A 22300-nucleotide genomic window follows, 5' to 3' on the forward strand; every position below is an offset into this window, starting at 1 on the left:
ATGTTTTACATAATTAAGAACACAATACAGAACACACAGATATAGACGAAACATTGAAAATTATACTGTACCACCAAATAGGATAAATGTACAGAATATGTGAATTGCCATTTACTGATGTGCTACCTTAACCAATCTGCATTTCCGAATCTACTGATTGTCAGGCAGAATGCCTCAAACTTTAGCTTTGATGGGGAAGGTATCTTTACCTGGAGTCTGGAAGTTGATACGCCTCATTTCCACTGGATCAGTTGGGTGATGTGGGGTAATATCTGCATTATTCAGCAGACATTTGGTTCTGGGTTCTGAGTTCTTCCGTTTGCTTCAATCAATAAAGAAGCACATTAAAAGACATTGCGATAAAATGGGACCTAATATTAGTTTATGAGAGAGAAAGAACTAGTGAAACTAGTAAAAAAATATTATTATTTGTCCCCAAGCATCTTTCTTTGTGTCTGGCTATGAAAGCTTCTGCAACATAAATGCAGGCAGTGGGGGGAAATGGGATTTAGTGTGAGAGGACAGAGATAATTTGCAGGATCAAAGTGCTTAGTGCATAGTTACAGTTAGTTATTGAGTGCTCATACCAATTACTCCACTGACGAAAGAAATTCTTACCTGTCTGGTTTGCTGTCCATGGACGGCAAGCAAAGGGAAGATGAAAATCACAGTGAGTTACATTTAAAAACAAACAAAAACCAAAACCTACTTCTCCATGCCCACAAAGATCCAGGTGCTTTATGTGACAGGGACAGACACAAGTCCACAAAATGATATATTGCAAAAAATGTTTTTGTATATGTAGAACAGTCAAGTGCTGCGTCACAACATTATGCTTTAAAAGGTCTCATTATATGTCGGACCTTTTCATACTGCAAAGTACGAAATAATGTACGAAAATCCTGTGTATCTATTTAACAAGTGCTAATAAGTACACAAAGAAACTTACTTTTTGTACAGAAGAATGGCAATGACAATGCAGATTATAAACACCACAGCTAGGACTGGCCCAATAACCCAAATTAATCCTTCTTCCCCATCAATTATAGGCTGCGGATCTGGATCATCCAGTTGGATAGAATCGGAATATGGGCTTGCTGCAAACATCCTCTGCATAAAAAAATGAAAGCAAACAAAAATTACTGACTAGCCACGTAAGAACTCCTCTGTCGCAGAAATTAGTAAACAAAATTAGTAGCTGACTGTATCATAGCTTGGTCTACAACTAACAATTCAGCTAAAATGTTACATTTACTTTTTGTCATTAGCTGAAATAGTTGTTTCAGGGTATTATGCCAGGATCAGAGCACAGAATAATGAGAGAAAAAAAACACAACTCACCGGTTCAGATCCTTCAAGCATGGCCAATATGAAAAATACGTATCGCTGACCAATTTCTAAGGCTTTGTTCTCAAACCCATCATGGATCTTTTGATCACCTAGAGTAAAGGCCCCTGGTAGAGTTCTAAAACGAGCAGCAATATATGGCTTGGGAAAGTCTATATGCCGCAAATGACGCAAGCTTCGACGATGCAATCTCCCAACACTCCTGACCAACTAAATGTTAAAACAAGGAAATAATTATTGTGTGTACAAAATTACATAATGGAACATACAGAATGCAAAATAACCCATGTCGAGACAGAAAAAAAAACAGAAAACAAACAATTACAATCATCTTCTTTTATGCTAACCTCTTCCAAATCCATCTCTTCAGGGCTACCCAACGGGGGTAGAAAATGTCCACGTGATTTTTTCAGAGGCACCACCACAATGAAATAATTCCTACAACGTAGATAAAAGTACAATATGTTTTTGGACTATAGTCTATGGCAAACTGTGCACTATTGGAACAAATACATTTTAGGGTATTTTTCGTGAACAAAACCTTACCTCACTGCTTCAGATGTCTCGACTTCAGGAAGCTGAACTAGGATACTACCATCTGGTTCTGGTTTTCTGCTCACCACTGGTTTCTGACCCAACATGTTGGGGGCAGTACGGGCTGCCACAGTTTGCTGAAGACCTCCCATAGTGTTACCACGACTGGTAAGAATGAAGTTGTAATATGTTTTGGGTCTGAGGTTGGTGATCAGCTTCTTTGTTGTCTTTCCATCCACATCCAGAGACTGCATATTGTACTGAATCTAAGAGAACAGATAACAATGCATTAGGCTATTACAATATTGAACAGAGATCCACTGCAGTGATACATACATCTCTTACATATTAACCCCTTAACACTCAATGTCGGCCAAGGCATGTCAGACACAAATGGTCAGGTAATGACCAATGATGTGCCCGGTATGTTGTTTCATTAAACAAGCTTCTTATCTTAAACAGTGTTGCTGTAATGCCTCAATGTCGAGGCATTCAGCAACACCAAGTTCGGCATCAAGGGCCATGTCTGCCCCTCCCTGGGTGTCAACGTCTGCCATACACTGTATGGCAGTGGACACACGTTTTAAAAGAGTGCCGCTGAAATGCCGTGATAACTAGGCATTCAGGTACACCGAACACTCGCAAGATGGAGGCATGTTGGGAAAGTACGCCAGACCCTCTTGAGAACTCTGGCTCCACTTGCAGGTTGAATACAGGTACTGCATCCAACCATGCAAGTCAATGGAGCCCGGCTTTCTAATCACATTGTGATTAGTAAAAAAAAAATAAAAAAAAAAATATGGGAATAAAAGTGGTAACATTTAAAAATAATTTTGCATCAGAGGAACAATCCAGTTCCAGCAAAATGTAAAAAAAAAAGTCCAAAAAGGATAAAATAAATAAAAAGTTTATTATTATGAGCAAGTGCTAAAATTAGCGCTGCATCTTCCCAAAAATCTTGACATGGAAAGAGTTAAAGTAAAAGCATTTCAAATACCCAAGGTGTGTCAAATGTTTTTAAAAATGAATGGTTTGATGGGGTAAATTAGCCAGGTTCAAAGATAGGGCATAGGCACAGACTGACCAAAATGGGGGGGGGGGGGGGAGAAAGTGCACTTCCCACACGTGGCCTTTTAGCCCCCAAACACCAGACAAACCCATGCATGGGTGGTATCACTCTACTTGGGAGATGTTGCTGAACACATATCGGGGTGTTGTTTGATAGTGACGTATACCTGGAGCTATAAGTTTATACCTAAAGTTCAATTTGTGTGAAAAAAAAATACAAAAAAAATTACCGTATTTGCTTGATTATAAAAGAAGGTTTTTTCCCCAGATACAAATGCTCTGAAAAATACCCCTCGTCTTATAATCGGGGTCGTCTTATAATCAGACCTCAAATAGGTCTGACTATGAGCCTAAGATCCAGATCCACCGCAGTGATGCAGGGGACCTGGATCCTCCTGTGTTATGCCCCCCCCCCAACTTACCGGTGCTTCTGAGTCCCCGGTGCTTAGTCCAGGCAGCGTGTAGAGCTCTACGCGATTCGCTTAGACAACCTCCGCTGCAGTCGGGAGGAGGTGCGGTTAGCAGCGGGGGTTGTCTGCGTCCATCGCGCAGACCTTCCTTGGCTGTCAGAGATCAGGGTTCCCCGCACCGGGCCAGGCGGGGACTCTGACAGCCGGGGAAGGTCTGCGCAATGGACGCACACAACCCTCCTCCCGGCTGCAGCGGAAGTTGTCTACGCGAATCGGTACTACCACAAACTTTGGCAAAGGCTGGTGGTAGAATCTCATGCATGGAAAGGGTTAAAATGCTAGCGACAGTTTAGATAGAAGATCCAGCTCCACAAATAAGGGTTAAAAATTCAAAATTTAATTAGACCAGTTAAAACATGATAGACAAAAAAAGAGAAAAAAAGAGAGATGTGCTCAAGTGATTGAGAAAAAATACGCCAACGCGTTTCAAACCTTACGGTTCTTAATCATGGCTTAAAAGTATGTTGCTGCTACTGCACCTTATATATAAATGACTCTGTCTAGAGATTGATCTATGCTCACGCCCCCTCGTTAACCCATAATTAGTCAACATAGGGAGTGGGTGCAATTAATACAAACCAAACCAAGGGAGCGGGTGCAATTGATACAAATCAAATCAAAAGCAAATCAAGGGAGCGGGTGCAATTGATATAAATCATGGTACACATGGAAATTCTACACCAAATGATAATTCCAGTACGTATAACAAATGAACAAAAATCAACTTAATAATAATAATATAATATATAAAGTTTAAAAAATATATGCTAGGTCATTTCTATAATTCATGCCCACAGGAAATCTCGTGTCAAGGCATAAAATCCAAAAAGCTTCCCTTAGGCGAAGAGCACGGGACCAATCACCTCCCCTTTTAGGGGGGTGAACGCGTTCTATGCCTATTACTTCTAAATTTGTTGTATTACCATTATGTATTTCACTGAAATGTTTGGATAAACCAGACATGGATCGTAGCGAAGAAAGAGCTGTACCTAAATCATGTGTGTATATACGTCTTTTAAACTTTCGGGTAGTGCACCCGACATATTGTACATTACATGAAGTACATGTTGCTAAATATATGACATGCGTTGTATCACAATTGATGAAAGTTTTTATAGAGTAGCTTTTGCGATTACTTAGTGACCTAAACAAATTAGTTTTCTTGATGTAACTACACAAGTTGCACCTGGGTTTAGAGCATTTGTAACATCCTTTAAGATGTAACCAACTACGTACATTATCACTGGTTGAAAAATCACTAGGAGACAATTGATTACGTAGTGTACAGCCTCTTTTCGCTACTACTTTAACACCATTTCTGAGAATCTCACTGAGGATGTCATTTTCATAAAGCACCGGTAAATGCCTGATTAAAATATCCTTTATGTGTGTGAACTCAGTGCTATATGCAGTGGAAAATGTAATATGCTTTGGATCATAATTAGCGTATTTTTTGGGCTTATGGGATGAAACATCTGAATCTATGGTGAATAATAAATCACTACGTTTTTTTGAGCTTACAATATTTTGGGCTCTATTTAAGATGGTATTAGAGTAACCTCTTCTTCTGAGTCTATTGGTAATATCATTACGTGTGATGTCATAACTCAATTCATTGGAAGAGGCTCTTTTCGCACGAATATATTCACCTACAGGGAGATTACGAATTACATGTCGAGGATGGCAACTGGAAGCATGTAATGTGCTGTTCCCAGACGTGGGTTTACGGAACAAAGACGTAACCACCTTGGCTCCAACCACGTCACCGGTTAAACACACATCTAGAAAATTAATGGTATTACCACCCCATTCTAATGTAAATTTGAGATTTAATTCATTAGAATTAATATGATGTAGAAAATGATCTGCCTCAAAACGTGGCCCTGTCCATACCAAGAGGAGGTCATCTATATATCGGCCATACCAGCTAATCCAAGATGTAAACGGATTTGTGGCCACATACATGTGACTCTCCTCCCAGTAGGCCATGTAGAGATTCGCCAAAGTGGGGGAAAATTTTGCACCCATAGGACAACCAGTAATTTGAAAATAAAAATGGCTGTCAAACCTGAAGAAATTATGTTCTAACAAAAATCGTAGAACATCCAAAACATATGATTGTAAAAAAGTACTATATGTGCTGTATTTCTTTAAGTGAAAATTAACTGCAGCCACAGCCTGTTTATGGGGAATGCAAGAATAAAGTGAGACAACATCACATGACATCACATGACATCCATGAACAGCCATCTGACCAAGTAAAAGTGAGAAAAGGTGTGTAAAAATTTTTTTTTTATAACAAATTAGATAATATGATCAAAATGGTATCTGACGAAAGCCCTTCTTGACCTGAATATAACAATATATAACTTGTGTGGGTGAGGAGAGAAGTACATCTAAACACGAGTACCGCAAAAGTGTTAAAACCGCCTTGGTCCCAAAGGGTACTAAAAACAGCCTGGTCCTTAGGGGGTTAAACATGGGACACAGAAAGGAGCAGACATGCAAATTTAGTTAATGGCATTTACGTTCAATGGTTTTCATTTAAGTTTCCTATGACGTTTTAGCAGTGACCCACACAGACAACTGAATTACAGAGCTTGGCACTACATTCATCAAAATGTGAAGCATAAACAAGAAGTAATGTAAAATAAAAAATGTACTTCATTACTGCAGCCATCTAAAAGGTGCAAATGAGAAAACAGTAATAGCTGATGGAATGGCTTGATTTGAATGCAATATCCCGCTAATTCTAATGACGCACAGCCATCATGGCAAGCTTTGATCCTTTTTTACCTTGTAAGGCATCAGTGGGTTGTAGTTGTCTGGGAATTCCCAGCTCAGGAGTACGGATGTTTTTGTCACCATTTTGACCTTGAAATTTTTTGGTAAAACTGCGAAGAAAATTTACAATGGAAGAGGGAGAGAAAAGTGGGACCATTAGCTGTTAATGATACCAAATATCAGATGGACCCAGCATCCTGTAAGGATAAATAGTGCACAGTGTTGTGTGTGACTGGTAAAAGGAAAGATATGTGTTTACATTAAGACCGTATAACTAAGCACCAAACATTGTGAACATCAATTTTAAAACCCAAGAGCCCACACTCTGCTTCATGACTCCAAAAGCAGAAACATTGTTTCACTAAGTCCCAGTTAGATATAGGAAAGCTGGACTAGGAACACAAGCAATCTACAAACTAAGCAGAAGACAAAAAGTTTTTTTGTTTTTCTTTGCTTACCAAAAAAATAAATAAATAAATAAAACTTGAAAAATGGAGGCTGTCCCACCTGCGATGCCACTGGAGCACCCAGACACTCATGTGAAGTGCCTTAACTAAACGTTAAGAAAGTATAAAAGCACTTACCTGAAGTGACCTTTAGTATAACTCAAAAAAAGTACCATTCCTTTCATTTACAGTCAGGTGAACTGAGCTGTAAGATTCTGTTGCTGGCTTAAGCACCACCAACAGTAAAAGCCAAAGGATGAATGACTGATAAGGCCTACCTTGATCCAGAAGAAAAGTGCGGTACTGGACAGTTGGACTGTACGGCCCAGGACCTTTACTGGTGTGGGCACATATTTTGACTTCGTACACAGTGTTTGGCTTGAGGCTGCTCAGCAAGAATGAGCTTTCTGAGGATGGCAGGTCCAATTCCAGGGGATTTCCTGGAGAGCCAGCAACCCAGTAGGCTATTGTGTATTTAGTGATAACACCATTTCGTTCAGCCAGAACTGGTGGCTGCCAGTTTAACTGTATAGACCCGGATGTGACATTTCCCATGTCAATGATCTGGGGATAACCTTTAGGAACATCTTCTGGTACATTGAACTCCTTTATAGATTCCTCGCCAAAACCCGCCTGGCCCTTGACCGCCAACTTAAAAATGTACTTGGCACCCTTGTGAATATTTGTGGCAGTGTATTGTTTTTCGTGGGCTCCAAACTCTAGAACAGCAAGCAAGTCTATATCTTGGCGTCCAAACTGTAGACGATACCCCAAAATCTGCCCTGCTGAATCACTAGGTACTTCCCACTGGACAAAAAGGCTGCCCTCTGATGTCTGATGCACAGAGAGGTTAGGTTTCCCAGGAACTGAAAATTAATAAAAAACACATTTTGATATATAAACTGCATTGAAAAGCTACAGACAAAAATAAAACAATTCATCCTTATGTCAGTATGTAAGCTTCTCAAATCACATCTGTGATTATTACCCAAATATTAAATAGTATATATCTTTATAGATTGTATCACATTAAAGATTTAACCCCTTCAGGACCGGGACGTACCTGGTACTTCCTGGTTACTGGTAGACCGGGACGTACCAGGTACGTCTCCTCCAAAAAACGGCCCCACATCACCACAATCGCGGTGATCGTGGGGGCGCTGCTGCTGCTGTCTGCCCAGGAGTCTGGGCAGACCAGCACAGCCTCTCTAAACCCGCCCCCAAGCCTACGATCACTCCCACGGAGTGATTTTGCAGGCAGAAACAGCGATTGCAGAAAACTCTGCAATCGCGGTTTCAGCTGCCACAGGCAGCTTTAGGGAAGGGGGGGGGGGGTGTTGAATGGGTCCAACACCCCCCTGATCCAACACCCCCCTGCTGCCTGATCGCTCCAAGAGAGCATCAGCGCAGCGTTAACCCGTTAATTCCCGTTTTGTAGGGGGCTCTGGTGCTGGTGGTCTGCCTGGAAACAAAAACGAGCCCCCAGAAGTCCTCTGATCAGTCCTGTAGGACTGATCAGAGACACTCCTCCCCTACAATCTTCTGACTGTTGGAGATTGTGCCCCAGCTGCCAGAGGCAGCTTCAGGGACAGGGAGACAGGGTTCTTTGGTCTCCACATGAGTGTGGAGACCAGCCCCCCCACCCCCACCCTTCCTCAGTTAACCCCTACCCCCCTCTTCTTCAATTAACCCCTTCAATGTATGGTATGACCCCCATTCCAGCATTGCAGGGGTTAATATTAGTCCCCACAAGCTTGTGGGGACTAAATATCAGTCAATGCTGTGCTTCAATGGAGCATCAGCATTGAAAGAGTTAAAATGTTAAAAAAATAATAATAATAATAATAATAAAAAAATTAATAAAATAATAATAATAAAAAAAAAATAACAGCACTGACCTGAAAGTCCAGGGTGCTTCCAGGTCAAATGCTGGGCTGGGCTGATCAGATCGCTCCTGGCCAATAGGAGTGATCGGATCATTATGGCAGCCCACGGATGACCCTGCTCTACAAAGAGAGAGGGGTCATCTAGGGTAATTATGAAAAAACACAAAATATTAATAAATGAAAAAATAATAAATTATTACCTGATCACTTGTCGGTGACATTTTAAGTCGCTGATTATTGATCGTCTCCCTGATTGATGTCAGCGGCCTAAACCTGTCACTTACAAGCAATCTGATGAAAAAAAATATTTAAAAAAAATGTAAATGCGCATGTTCCAGTTTTGCCCTCCTAGCTTCCTCAAAAAATGCATGAACCATGCATGTGAGGCCTTGTTGGAATCATGGGATGTTGGTGAACAAAATGTGGTGTTTTCTTCCACTGTTGCACTTACGGTGTGCAAGAAATTCATTGCAACATTGAAATGTATGCGTTAAAAATGCAATAAAATAAATTCCCTGTGAAGTTTGGCAGACATCAGTGAAGAAATGGATGGCTGAAAACTGTCAAAACTACCCTAGTTGAACACCTTGACTTGTCTACTGTTCATAAATATATACTTTTATGGGGTAATTTACAGTGGGGGGTTCCAAAATGTCCCAAATGGGATTTGGGCCCAGGAAACCAATTTCTGAAAATTCCAAATGTGAAAACGAAAATGCGCATATTCCAGTTTTGCCCTCATAGCTTCCTCAAAAAATGCATGAACCATGCATGTGAGGCCTTGTTGGAACCGGGGGATGTTGGTGAACACAATTTGGTCTTTTTTTCTGCAGTTGCACATATTCTATACAAAATATAATATAAAATCTAAAGCAACATTGCAACATATGCAAAAAAAACAAAAAAATATAAAAATACCTCAAAATTTGGCAGCAATTGGCGATAAAATCCCTGTTTGAAAAGTGTCAAAATGACCCTAGTTGTACACCTTGACTTATCTACTGTTCATAAACATATAATTTTGGGGGGATAATCAGTATCTGTGACAACTATTGCAGTTATTAGACTACCATGCCAAATTTGAAAAAAATTACATTTCAAAAACGTGATGCATGCCTTGCAATATTTGCCCTATACCGGTCAAAATAGATAAAAATCCTGGCCATGTTGGGTGGTTTCCAAATCAGGACAAGTTAATGAATATATTTGGGATAATTTTTTCCCATTGGTTCAATGTGTGTACAATTTGTATGTATACAAAACTGTAAAAAAATGCGTTTTTTTCATTTTTTCCCCACTTTTTCCAGTTTATTTCAAATAAAACAATGTACTACCCAGCTTAGTATGGTTTCAAATGAAAGCCCTACTTGTGCTGAAAAAAATAATATATGATTTGTGTGGGTGCACCAATTGATAAGAGAGAAATTACAGTTGAAGAAAGACATGGCAAAAACACAAAAACGGCTCCGGTCCTTTAGCGACACCCTAGCTTAAAAATCCCGGTCCTGAAGGGGTTAAAACCAATATCTCCAAAACAATTACACGGGTTGTTTTGATTGCGTTTATATGTCGTTAGAAACATCTCACCTGCCCCTTTTGTAGTCACAACCTTTGGTTTGCATCGAGCACCATCACCTTTCATAGTATATGCAGCAACTGTGATTGAATAAGATGTTTCAGGTTGTAGCCCATATATGATCATTTCCTGTTAATTAAAAAGAAAATCATTTTATAGCTATTTTTTCCACTGTTGAATATGTGAAGTTTTAACATCCAAGTATTTTAATGTAACACCTTAAAAAAAAAAGCTTACATGCAAAATGCTTAAGAGTAGACTGCATATAAAAACGATATTTAAAGCAAGCATCTTTCAGTCGGCTCATACCAGCGGGAAAACAAGTTGCATGCATTTAAATATTGTATTATCAAGGCATATTCTGTAACATAAAACCTTGTTTTAATAAAAAGTTTACTCACAATTTAAGTTACTTATAAGCATTATAGCAGAAAAACTTTACATAAGAGTTTTACATGGATGTCTATTAGTTCCTGCTTTCCCAGTGTGATTTACTTGCTGTAAATCCAATGTTTATCCTTCCTAGCCAGAATCTAGGGGTAGTGCTATTTAATGACATGTATTTCTATAGCGCAAGCAGATTCTGTAGCGCCGAGTCAGTAAAGTAAATTAAAATCACAAACAATAGCAAAATGGTACAAAAGGAGGAGGCGGCTCTGCTCTTGTGAGCTAACAATCTAGCTGGTGGTTGAGGAGGAATTGAAACAATAGGAGAAGCGAGGCGCATGAAGCCAGAGTATTTTTGCAAATAGAGACATAGAAACACTGTATTTGCTCAATTACCACCAATAATAGTAATATCAATAATAATATTAATTTAGAAAAAAAGGTGTAATAAGTTTTACAAATAAATATTAATTCACATGTAACTTGTTTTTTATATTTAATATTTTTTGTTTTTATTACCAACCTGCCCCCTAGGCTTGCCACTCTGACCCAGATATTCCTTATTCACCCTTATATGCCACTCTGCCTCCCTTATATGCCACTCTGCCCCCCAGATATGCCTTATACCCCCTATATGCCACTCTGCCCCCCCGAAATGCCTTACACCCCCTGTATGCCACTCTGCCCCCCCAGACGTACCAATGCATCCCCAGACTTGTCCCCCGTGCTCCAGGCTCCTGGGTGTCTCTTGAGCACAGCTGGTGTATGTCTGCGCAATGCATGTAGAGATCCTCATCTTCTGCCGGGCACTTCCGCCGGGTCTTCTATGACTGAGCACTGGAAGGTCATGTCACGCCGGCGCTCCGTCATAGAAGCCCCAGAAGTGCCGGCACCAGCAGAGGTTGCCAGCGATGAGGAGCCAAGTCCCTTACCGAAGTGCTTGGGATCTGGATCTTAGTCTTACAGTCATACCTCTATTTGAGGTCCTACTAAAAGACGGCCTAGAATATAAGAAGATGGGTTTTTTTCAGAGCATTTGCTCTGAAAATAAACTTTGTCTTATATTCGAGCAAATATGGTAAAAGATGTTACAATATGAGTTTTTGTAACAAACATTACATATGTATTACCTTCAGCCACAGGACAGTAAAGTATGATGGGAGTCTCAATTCAAAGCTCAAAAGAGAGTCCATCAGTTTTCTACTGTTCCAGCATTCTAAATTACTGCTTCCAGCAGCTGCTCTGCTGCCTTCAAAATACAAATGGCCATGATGGTTGCATCTCAGGGCAGACAACTTCACCTTGAATGCAGGCATCTGAATTAACAGTTCATTAAACCAATTGTTTAGCCAGTGCAAGGATATACTGAATTAATGGCTGTTACTGGCCCACAAGGACTGACCATTTGCCCTATTTTTTTAGCATCTAAAAACACTTGTAGAACAAACAGTCTTTTTATAAATGTGTGACATAAACATACAAGAATTGTGTGTCTCCTCCTACATGTTGTTACATTCCAATTACATCTCTGTTGCTTTCTTGTTACTATGCCTATGTTCATTCCCAATGTAAACTTCATCACAGTATTATACCCTCCATTTTCAAAAGATGTGTTTTAACTATTCACCCCTAGACCAACGTGTGTTGGCACCTGGAAAACCCTTATTTCCCCAGATATATGCCATTTCTGACATTACTTATTTTGTTGCAGTGAATTAGATTATATATATGAGACAGAGATGAGTCAATGCTACTACAAAAGTCAGGACTTATCTTTGATCTAAAGAGTATTGTGATTAGTTCTAGTGACCCAGAACACATTTAAATTGTTTTGCTCATCTCCAAGCCTTGGGGGCTGCAAATAGGCTACAATTCGTGCATTTCTCAGCATGAGTACAGGCATTGCAATCAAACAAATATGAACTCCCTTGTCATAAGGCAAGAACACCCAGTATCCCCAGTCTGTTTGTGATCCTCTGGGCCTAGAGTCAATTACCACTGCTTTTTTTTTTTTTTTTTAATGCTTCTCAAAAACAAACCCCTTTACAACCATGAATGTAAGGGATATGTAATTAAAAAATGGTCCTTGAGGACCAAGGACATATCACCTACGTCATGTTTTTCTTACACCGGCGGGGGCCCTTAACGGTCACAATAAATGACCAGGCCCTAACTGAACACAGGACCACTTTTTTCCTCTGTCACAATATATATATATATATATATATATATATATGTGTGTATTTATCAACTTATATGGATATATTCATGTTGCATAATGTATACTGATACGGATTTGTACAAAATATTTTTTCATGAAAATGTTAAAGGAAAGTTCCAGCCCTGTTTTCATGTTAAACACATATTGAATGTCCATTTTGCATGGAAAATTCTAGAAAATGACACTTAACTCCCTTCACTGCTTCAAAAAAAAAAAAAAAAAAAAAAAAGGTTGTATTCCTTAGTTTGCTTCTTTTACAGGCTCAGCAGAACCAGTGGATGGTAGCAGCCAAGGGTATGTGTGATAATCTAAACACTCATATTTAGCTAGTGTAAATGAAGTTGACTACTGCTTCAGAGGCTTCAATATGTGTACTGCTGTGTATGTGCAAAAACTTTACATACTAAAAAATCCCACTCTTGCCTCTAATGAAACCAGGGAGGAGTTAAATGGAACTTTAGAAACACTGTCTGTATTAATACCAAGGGGGGCTTAACAGGTATCTAGCACATGTTTAGAACATCCATTTTAGGAAATGGTTGTAGCAGCAGCCACAATGTATACTCTATTGAACACTGATGTCTTATTTTCTAACTCTAACAACTAATCAATACATACTCAAATTTGTGTGTAATGAATGCATTGCAATCCATGGAAAATAGACACCAACATACATCAATTTAAAAAAAATAAAGAATGCAACTCATACTACTGTATGTTGTGTTTTAAAAATAGCAGAATTTTACATTCATTACAGTAAATACATAACCTGTTTGTTTATACCAAAAACAGGATTTTTACTTACCAATAAACCCCTCTATCATTTGCCCATACTGCCATCACAGAATGACTCTGCTGTATGTAAAGTTGCCACCTGGATGCATAACAAAATAACTGACTTGATTCCTAACAGGGACAACATTTCTCAAGTGCAAAACCCAATGTGTTTATATTTGTATTGATTATATGTATGCATGTATGTCTAGCTATATATATATATATATATATATATATATATATATATATACACATACACATATACATATACACACACAAAACGCACATTATATATATATACATACCGTATTGGCCCGAATATAGGCCGCACTTTTTTCCCCCACTTTAAGTCTTTAAAGTGGGGGTGCGGCCTATATTCGGGGTCTAGCGCCCGACGCCCGGGACATGCAGTTCCGGGCGCCGGGCAAGCAGCAGGGTTAGGATACAGATCCCCCGCAGCGGTGCAGGGGACCCGTATCCTACTCTCTGATACGCTCAGACAGCCTCCCCTGCCAGCACTTCCCACGGGGGAAGTGCTGGCACGGGAGATTGTCTAAGCGCATTGTGCAGACGTTCACCGGCAGCGGTGAACGTCCGCACGATGCGATTTACCTCTGCCCCCAAGACTTACCAGAGCAGACTCCCGGGTGTATTGCGGGGCCGGCGGGGGACACCTACGCAATACGTGTATACAACTTCCGGTGCCGGCACATCTGCTGAGTCCCGGCACTGGAAGTTGTATACGCGTATCGCGTAGATGTCCCCCGCAAGACACCCGGGAGTCTGCTCTGGTAAGTTGGGGGGGGGGCAGAGTGGCAGCATATCTCTGGGGCGGGGGGGGGGGGAGGAGGATAGTGGCAGCATATCTCGGGAGGAGGAGGAGGACAGTGGCAGCATATCTCGGGGGGGGGGGAGGACAGTGGCAGCATTTCTCGGGGGGGGGACAGAGTGGAAGCATATCTCGGGTGGGGGAGAGTGGAAGCATATCTCGAGGGGGGGGGGGGAGACAGAGTGGCAGCATGTCTATTAAAAAAAATTTCTTTAAAAAAGCACCAAACTTTTAGGGTGCGGCCTATACACGGGGGCGGCCTATATCCGCGCCAATACGGTATATACACATACATACATAAACACACACAAACACAAGCCAGAGACATGTATGGGCATCCAACCAAAATCTTATTGGTAAGTAAAATTATTTATTTCCCCTAATTAAGGTCCTTCTCAATACAGGACAACTTGAGTGCCCCAAAAAAACATAATATAAGACAATAGCCAAACAATTATTATGGCAAACCTGTAAAAACGTTTTTGAAACCTTAACCCCTATGGACGTGCCGGTACGTCCTGCCCTTCTTGCAGCGGCAGGGACACATCCCTGCCGCTGCACAGGAGATCAGGCTGTTTGACAGCCTGCACTCCCCCCTAACAGCAGAAGCCAGCATCGCTGGCTTTCTGCTGCCCGATATCATGTAACATTTTTAAATGCCGATCGCGTATTTTAAAATGCACAAAATCAGGCATTCCCTTCCGGGGTTTCTTACTTTCTTCTCTCTGGCCAATCATAATTAATTAATTTGATATATAAAAGTGTGTGGACGCCATTTTAACTTGTCAGGAGCAGCAGATATAGACTGATGAGAGTTGAAAGTGTGAGGCAATGACAGATAGCTTAGCAGAGGTTGCGATTGATACTCATTGCTCATATGCAATACAGCAAATTAATTAATAAAAGTAAAAGTTTACTGCAGAAAAATTACTGATGTGGGTGGAGTGGGGAGGCTCTAGTGTATGTATTTATATACCACTTACAGAGACTGCATCAGATTTTTTACCAATTTGTTTTAGCGCAAAACACAAAATATTTTGTATTATCTTTCTATCTTATCATAGATTACTTTTCATTGAAAAATATCGGTGATCCTGTGCAGTTTAAGAGAGGTACCCATTTACACTACCACCCAGTCTCATTTCTCATTTTTGTATTATCTTTCTATCACATAATTTATTATTTTTCATTGATAAATAAATATTGGTGACAAAACCAGGCATTATAATATGTATTATAAAAATTTGGGAAATTGTGTCCTGCTCCAAGGGGCTATATCTGCCAGCGCCTGCCTGCTAAGGTGCCCTGCCCTACTAATACTGCTACCCCTCGCACACCCTTCTTATTCTGGGGAATATTGGGGGATCAGATTTCTGATTGGATGTGTCTGTCTGCCAGTAATTGGCCTCTCCTGCTCTGTGCCTCAATGCCCTTCAATCTGGTACATCAATTCTTGCTCTTGTTTCTAATAGATGGGGGGGTTACCAGTGCCTGATCTGTGCCTTGCTGTAGCTCAATTTCCTTCCTTACTCTGAGGTCTAAATATTTTTCTGATTATAAGGGATCACATAATCAAACTGGTCAAATTTTAGGATAAATTTATTCACATAGCCTGCTGCTGTTGCTAGTCGTCCTGCAGTGCAAAACAGAGTGTGAATCTCTTCCTTAACCTTGGGATGGTGCTACTGTAGCTGAAAGGTTAGACCAGAAGGTGTCGGGGTCCTCCCCCTTTGGGAACACCCCCCAAATATTTTTTCGGAAAATGAATGCGGCAAAAAAACCCACAAAAATTTTGTCCGAACCGATTTTGCATGCCGTGCACAAGTCTATGATGCACATATGTAAAGATAGGATCTTTCGATGTGACATTACCTTTGAGAGTTTTACTTGTTTATACTGCATATTTGTGTAAATGCCAAAGTCTCTTAATCTCTTGATTTCTGTTATTAACTGAATTTTTCCTTATCAATGTATACAATTTATGTCTGAGCAATTGGTGTCAAAAAGCAAGCTTACTGTATTTGTCAACCTATTTAATGCTGAAAAGACCAGCCTATAGCAGACTGAACTTGCATGGAAAATATCTTAGTTTTGTATGTAGAGTATTACATCACATGCCTGTAGACTATGCACTACATAAAACGACACGCTATATATTTTAACAATGTAATAATAATTTCACGGTGAACCTAAAGTTTTGTCATAAACTACATTGCCTTATCAAACTGTCGTACAAGACAGATAATGAGGAGGATATACCAACAGGTTACTTTTTTTTTTTAATACCAGTTAATTATAAAAACAATGAAATCCAAAATCATAGTACAGCAAACGCACCCACAGGATTAGTTGAGGAACTTGTTTAAAATTGTGCACACATCCTAGATTAAACAAAAAGTGCAAATACACACATATAGCTATAACTGCATGCTACCAAACATGAGAGCAACCACACACACAGAAATGAAAAAAAAACACGCCTTAGTCAACGAGCCAGTGCAACTTACATATTGAGCTGTGTCATCCATTTCCCACTGACAAATGGAAGCAAATAGAGGAAAGAAGAATAATAAGAACTGAGGAACATAGTTCAGAGCTAACCCATCATAAGAAAACTAAAAACAAAAAATATCTGCTGTGAGGGATGCAATGAAAAATGCAAACAAAAGGCCTATAAATATGAATAATACGAACACTGAAAAGAATCCCAGCACTCCAAACAGCTTCCAATCCTTAGGTTACTTTATTTAGAGAAAGCAAAACAAAAAAGCAACGTTTCGGCCAAACAGGGCCTTTGTCAGCATTCTAATGGTCACACAGTGGACAGAAATAAATGAAAACCAAACGTGAGGTTCCTTTGTCTGATGTATCTCACCTGAGCATCAGCCAGCATGACATCTTTAATCGAGGGCAGCCCTTTTGCCTCTCCATTCTCCATTCTTACATAATGAACCTGATAACCACGGATCTGTCCATGCTGCCGGTTCTGGATAGGAGAACGCCAAAATACTTTAATAGCGGTTGAGTTCAGTACTTCCACTTCCACTTTTCGTGGTGGAGCACTGGGCACTGAGAAGCAAAAGAAAAGGCTTGTTAGAACTAATTTGTCCCAATGTTTTATAGGATGGAAAGGTTCAGAGGTGTTAGCAAATATAAGGGTTAAACAAATTAAAAAGACACTGTGTAATGGGATAAATTAATGCAGTTTTATTCCAAACGTGTGGCGACATTTCAACCAGCTCAGGAGTATTTATCAAGGCTCGATACAAACTCCTGAGCGGGTTGAAACTGCGCCACACGTTTGGAATAAAACTGCACTAATTTATCACATCACAGAGCGTCTTTTTAATTTGTTTAACCGGTTGTGTGGATTTGGTGGAATCCTGCTCGCGCAGTGGGGAGCTTTCATTGTTGGTGCGGTCTGCCCTCTTTCTCTGTTGTATTGTTTACAACCATAAGGGAACAGAAGAATTAAGCATAATTTAGCGCAACACATCTGCTTACCAGTGTGCACTCACAGGATACTGGCTGCCAGCCAGCTCACACTAGAGTTTTAGGTGATCTTACGAGTGCACATGCATAGATATTGCTTATTCCAATGTTGCACTTTTTAGCCAGGGAATGGCTGCTTTAACCAATCTAAACTGGCACAAAATATAGACAGCAGAGGTGGGCAGTGCACCACAGGTAAGTGCTTTTTTTCGTTCTTACAGATAAAGAATGCATAAGAAAATAGCACAATCTGCATTCACTGTTGGTGAGGCTGTGTGGGACAGAAGTCTGTGCCTTTAAAAGTTTAGTAAGTTTTGAGGAGAACTGTTTAAAGCCGTTTCACAGCTATGAAAAATAAATATTTGGCATCTACAAGCAAGAAGAAATGTGAGAATTCTTGCTGGCCAAATCTGCCTATACAACATTATTTTTGGTGGAGTCGGTGCTGAACTCGGTGTAATCCACAAAAAAAACAGTATTATAAGAATCAAAAAGAAATGCAGGTGTGGATCTCGTAATTAACTCAGAGGTCGACAAATTTGTTTTGGATCAAGCCAGATTTTTTTCTTCTTCTTCTCTAATTATGTTTTTATTTTCGTGGCGTCCAGGGTTTGTCAAGCCTTGCCATACACTAACATACATTTACACAGTTTACACACTCTAACACCATATAGTAACAGGCACACGCTAACATCTTATGCTCTTATGCTCACAAAACACTAACACCTTACAGTAACACACGCTAACATTATACTCATGTACACACATGCTAACACAATACACTTATACACACACACTCTAAAACTATATGTTGACATACATACATGCTAATGCCATACTGTAAAATAAACACCACCACACACACTAGCACCACACTCTTAAGCACCACACACTGGCTCAGACTACACATATATAAAACAACACACTAACACTATGGACGCACACACTGAGTCTGGCTCTAGAGTACAGTAGACATACTAACACTGATGTGACAGAATGACCTGTCATACAGGGCCCCAAGGTACTCAGAGATAGCTCCAGCCTGGCTGTCAAACAAAGATAGCACAAGTAGGAAATCTATTGTTTAATTAATCAATAGGATTGCTGACAGGGGATTAAAGGTTGGGTTGTCTACCTGTTTAACAATGTTAATTTATGTTAATGATGTTCTGTGGATATACGAGTCTATGTTTTATAACAATAAACTGTTCATTCCTGCTGTACTCAATTCAAGGTAGTTGTGTCTACTTATTGGGTACACTTAGCAGGGTTCCAAGGTGTGCATGCTGGCTGGTGCTGGAAGTGATTTCAGGGACAACAGGAGGATACATCTGGGTTATCTCTGGGAGTTATTACAGCTCTCTTGGTGAACCCGTTACAACTGGCACTATACATTTACACACACATTGAATCTAGCACTATACATATACACAGTGATACACCACACACATAGACTTTGACACTACAGTATACACATACACTCACTGACTATGATACTATAGTATAGCCACACTCACATACACTACTCAGATCTTCTTCTGCCATTGTGAATCCGGCACTTTATGCTTTCTTGCCTGGGTGCCGCCGTGAAGCACCCAGCAGGGTCACGAAAGTTAATTTCGTGATCTCAATGGGAGCATTACTGAACCCACTACACCACGCCCCTGGAGGAAAACATAGGATCCCAGATTCATGATGGCAGCCCTGCAAAACCCTAGGCACCAGGAAGTGTTTTTTTACTCGCCATGGCGACTTGGTGGTTTGTCGAGCCCTGAATTATATAGACATTGACTTTGCAGGACATGTATGATAATAACAAAAACATCTGTACTGAAGAATATTTCTTATTCAGATTTGGTTTAAGTGAGGTTACAAAATAAGACATTATAGTCAGAGTGCACTTAAGTAGTCACATTTCATATCATAAAATATTTCCTATATTTAGGTTATAACTAGAACTAAATAGAGCTTGGTCAATCAGTCACACAGCTCAGCATGTTCTATCTCTTTATCAGGCAAAAGAATAACAGAGCATGTACTTCGCTGTTTTATTATAAATAAAGGTGACTTGAATAAGAATAACAGAGCTTTGCACCTTTTAAATGAAGCACCAACATTCTGTTCGCAAGAACCACATCTTAAAATAGTTTTCTTTATTTTAAATGTAACATTCCTTTAATAAAGATGGGAATATACCATTGTGATTTACAGCAATTAATCCATACCAGCTTGCGCATGCTATTTTCACCTCACCACTAACTTATTATTGAAATAGTAATTACCATCTTCATCAGTGCGTATCACAACGGGCGAGCTCTCAGGTCCAGGTCCAACCTCTGTGTGTGCCACAACTGTGATTCGATATTCTGTCCACTTTTCCAGAGATTCTAATAAGATCTGTATAGCTTGGGGTGGAATGTCCTTCACTTCTTTGAGTTCTGTGTCTTCACCATCCAAAGCTTGGTAGCGCAGGCTGTATCCAGCAAGAATGCCATTTTGACTTTCAGCCGGGGGTGGCTGCCAACTTACCAGTATTGTGGTGGACCTGGCACTCACGCACTTTATGTCTTGAGGGGGGGCAGACGGTTCTATGAAAGGACAGTTTGGTGCAGGAAGGGTAGGGCAGGCAGAAAAACAAAAGATGGGAAAGATAAAAGAAAAAAGGGAAAAGAAACACAAAACTCAAAATAAAACAAAAATAAATTGAAGAACATAAAACCATGAACAGAAAAAAACATGTAACTTAAAAGAAGACTGGACAAACGTAAGGCAAAAAAAATGGAGTTCCTAAAATATCTAAATTATGTTCTGGAGTTTTTGGTTATGAACACTCCACAACAGGGAACACTCTCCGAGCACAAGAAAGTTTAGACAAGCTGTGTGAATTACTTTACTCTTTGCTCAAAACAAAGCTATGGTTATTATTATTACTATAAAATTGCTATTAAGCTGCTATTAAATCATACATATCTGGTATTTTATTCAACACACAGTGGAGTAGTTTAAACATGCTCAATATGATGTTTTTCTCTTGCATTTTATCCCCCTTAGATAAAGGGGACCCTATGTGATTATATTAATATTGCTCAATATTTTGCTAGTTTTGCTTAAGTTGGATATCCATATAATAGACAAAAGAAAATAACAATGAAAATAAAGCAAAAAGAAATGTATACGGAGAAAATAAATGATAATATCCCCAAATAAATCTCAATTAAATCACCTACCTTCGCCTCGTCAACATTTAAGACTTTCTCACAAAATGAACATAAAGCAGAGGTCAGAACCATCTTCTGGAGTTGGTTCTCAATATAATTACTGATCCACAGAAGGTGGTATAATTTTGCTCAATAACCTTGGTTTATATATTTCCTCAATAACCTTGGTTAATATATTTCTTTTACATAACAATTAAAAAGTGTTTTGTGGTGGGTACTATTATTATGTCAGATACTGATCACTCCATTCACTGCAAACTTCAGAAACAAATATTTTCTTTTGATGCTGGCAAAAATTCACCAATGCATATTCTGAAACAACTGACAAGAGATGGACTGACCTCATTTATCTAGGTAGAACATAAATGCCTGTGTTCCAATTCCTTGGGACCATTAGTAATAAAACACTGAGCACCTAAGTGGCCAACACTGGCAGCACTTATTTTCTCACAGGTAGTGACTGCATCCTGCCACATGATTATACCGGTCTATTAAATTCAAACTTGTAATTTATCCAAACCTGCATTAAATAAAGAGGAAATTCACATCAAACACTTCCTGCCCTTTGAAAGGCCTGTATTGGGCTGCATTTGACAAAATATATTTTCTTCACTTCACTCACCTCCTCTGCCTTCCAGCAGGTTGGCAGGTGTCCATACTCCAAGCATGACCCTTACTTGCCTCTCAGTGAGGCATTTTAACTCTTTAAGTACCCAGGATTGTGTCTATTCCACCATAGCTTTTAAATTAGCATTATAACTCATCGTAACAAAATAACGTAGCACTTAATGTAGTTTTTTAATGTAATGTTTGGAAAAAAATCTCTACCTCATTTAGGGTTACTCCTCTGGTACGTAAAGTGTTAAAATATGGGTACATCAGAAAAAAAATACATACTTTACCTTTAGTTTAATGGATTTTACTTTAAAGTTTGATGGTATTAGGAAATACACCCTTGCAAAGATGGGAGGAGTGACACATAGGGGCTAGAGGTATCTTGGAAAACATTGAGAACACAAGCAGGGTCAAGTGAGCGAAAGCATGACTTTAGATGACCATACAGTCAGTCACAATACAAAGCGGAAAGGGCATGGGGAATGGTAAACACCCACAACTGGCAGTGCTGCCCCCCTTTTAACATGCAGAAACAAAGCGTGGAATGACTAGTGAGCTGAATTCTCAAGGAAAAAGAAAAAACACAGAGGAAAGACACTGGTGTCTGTTCAAAGCTACTCCAGCCTTTCCCAACCGAGGAATGTCACGAG

General features: G+C 39.7%; 1 protein-coding gene across 10 annotated transcripts in view; it reads right to left on the bottom strand.

Moving 5' to 3' along the window:
* The window catches only part of LOC149277327 (receptor-type tyrosine-protein phosphatase S-like), a 74299-nt gene that overhangs the window by 22509 nt on the left and 29490 nt on the right, over positions 1–22300 (bottom strand). For 2 of the 10 annotated variants that reach the window (XM_089503059.1, XM_089503054.1), the window contains 12 exons: positions 20100–20405; positions 17201–17394; positions 16833–16859; positions 10123–10240; positions 6928–7515; positions 6216–6313; positions 1894–2147; positions 1695–1785; positions 1342–1557; positions 950–1110; positions 619–630; positions 210–322 (listed from right to left, as the gene is read on the bottom strand). In XM_089503059.1, the coding sequence (XP_089359185.1) occupies positions 210–322; positions 619–630; positions 950–1110; positions 1342–1557; positions 1695–1785; positions 1894–2147; positions 6216–6313; positions 6928–7515; positions 10123–10240; positions 16833–16859; positions 17201–17394; positions 20100–20405 (2178 nt within the window). Of the gene's footprint in view, positions 1–180; positions 323–618; positions 631–705; positions 709–949; positions 1111–1332; positions 1558–1694; positions 1786–1893; positions 2148–6215; positions 6314–6927; positions 7516–10122; positions 10241–16832; positions 16860–17200; positions 17395–20099; positions 20406–22300 lie in introns of all 10 variants that reach the window. The other 8 variants (XM_089503060.1, XM_089503058.1, XM_089503061.1 and 5 more) reach the window with 6 other exon arrangements.

Source organism: Sceloporus occidentalis, unplaced genomic scaffold, assembly GCF_023333645.1.
Source record: "Sceloporus occidentalis isolate IW3139 unplaced genomic scaffold, rSceOcc1.0.p SCAF_218, whole genome shotgun sequence".
In the NCBI taxonomy this organism is placed as follows: domain Eukaryota; kingdom Metazoa; phylum Chordata; class Lepidosauria; order Squamata; family Phrynosomatidae; genus Sceloporus; species Sceloporus occidentalis.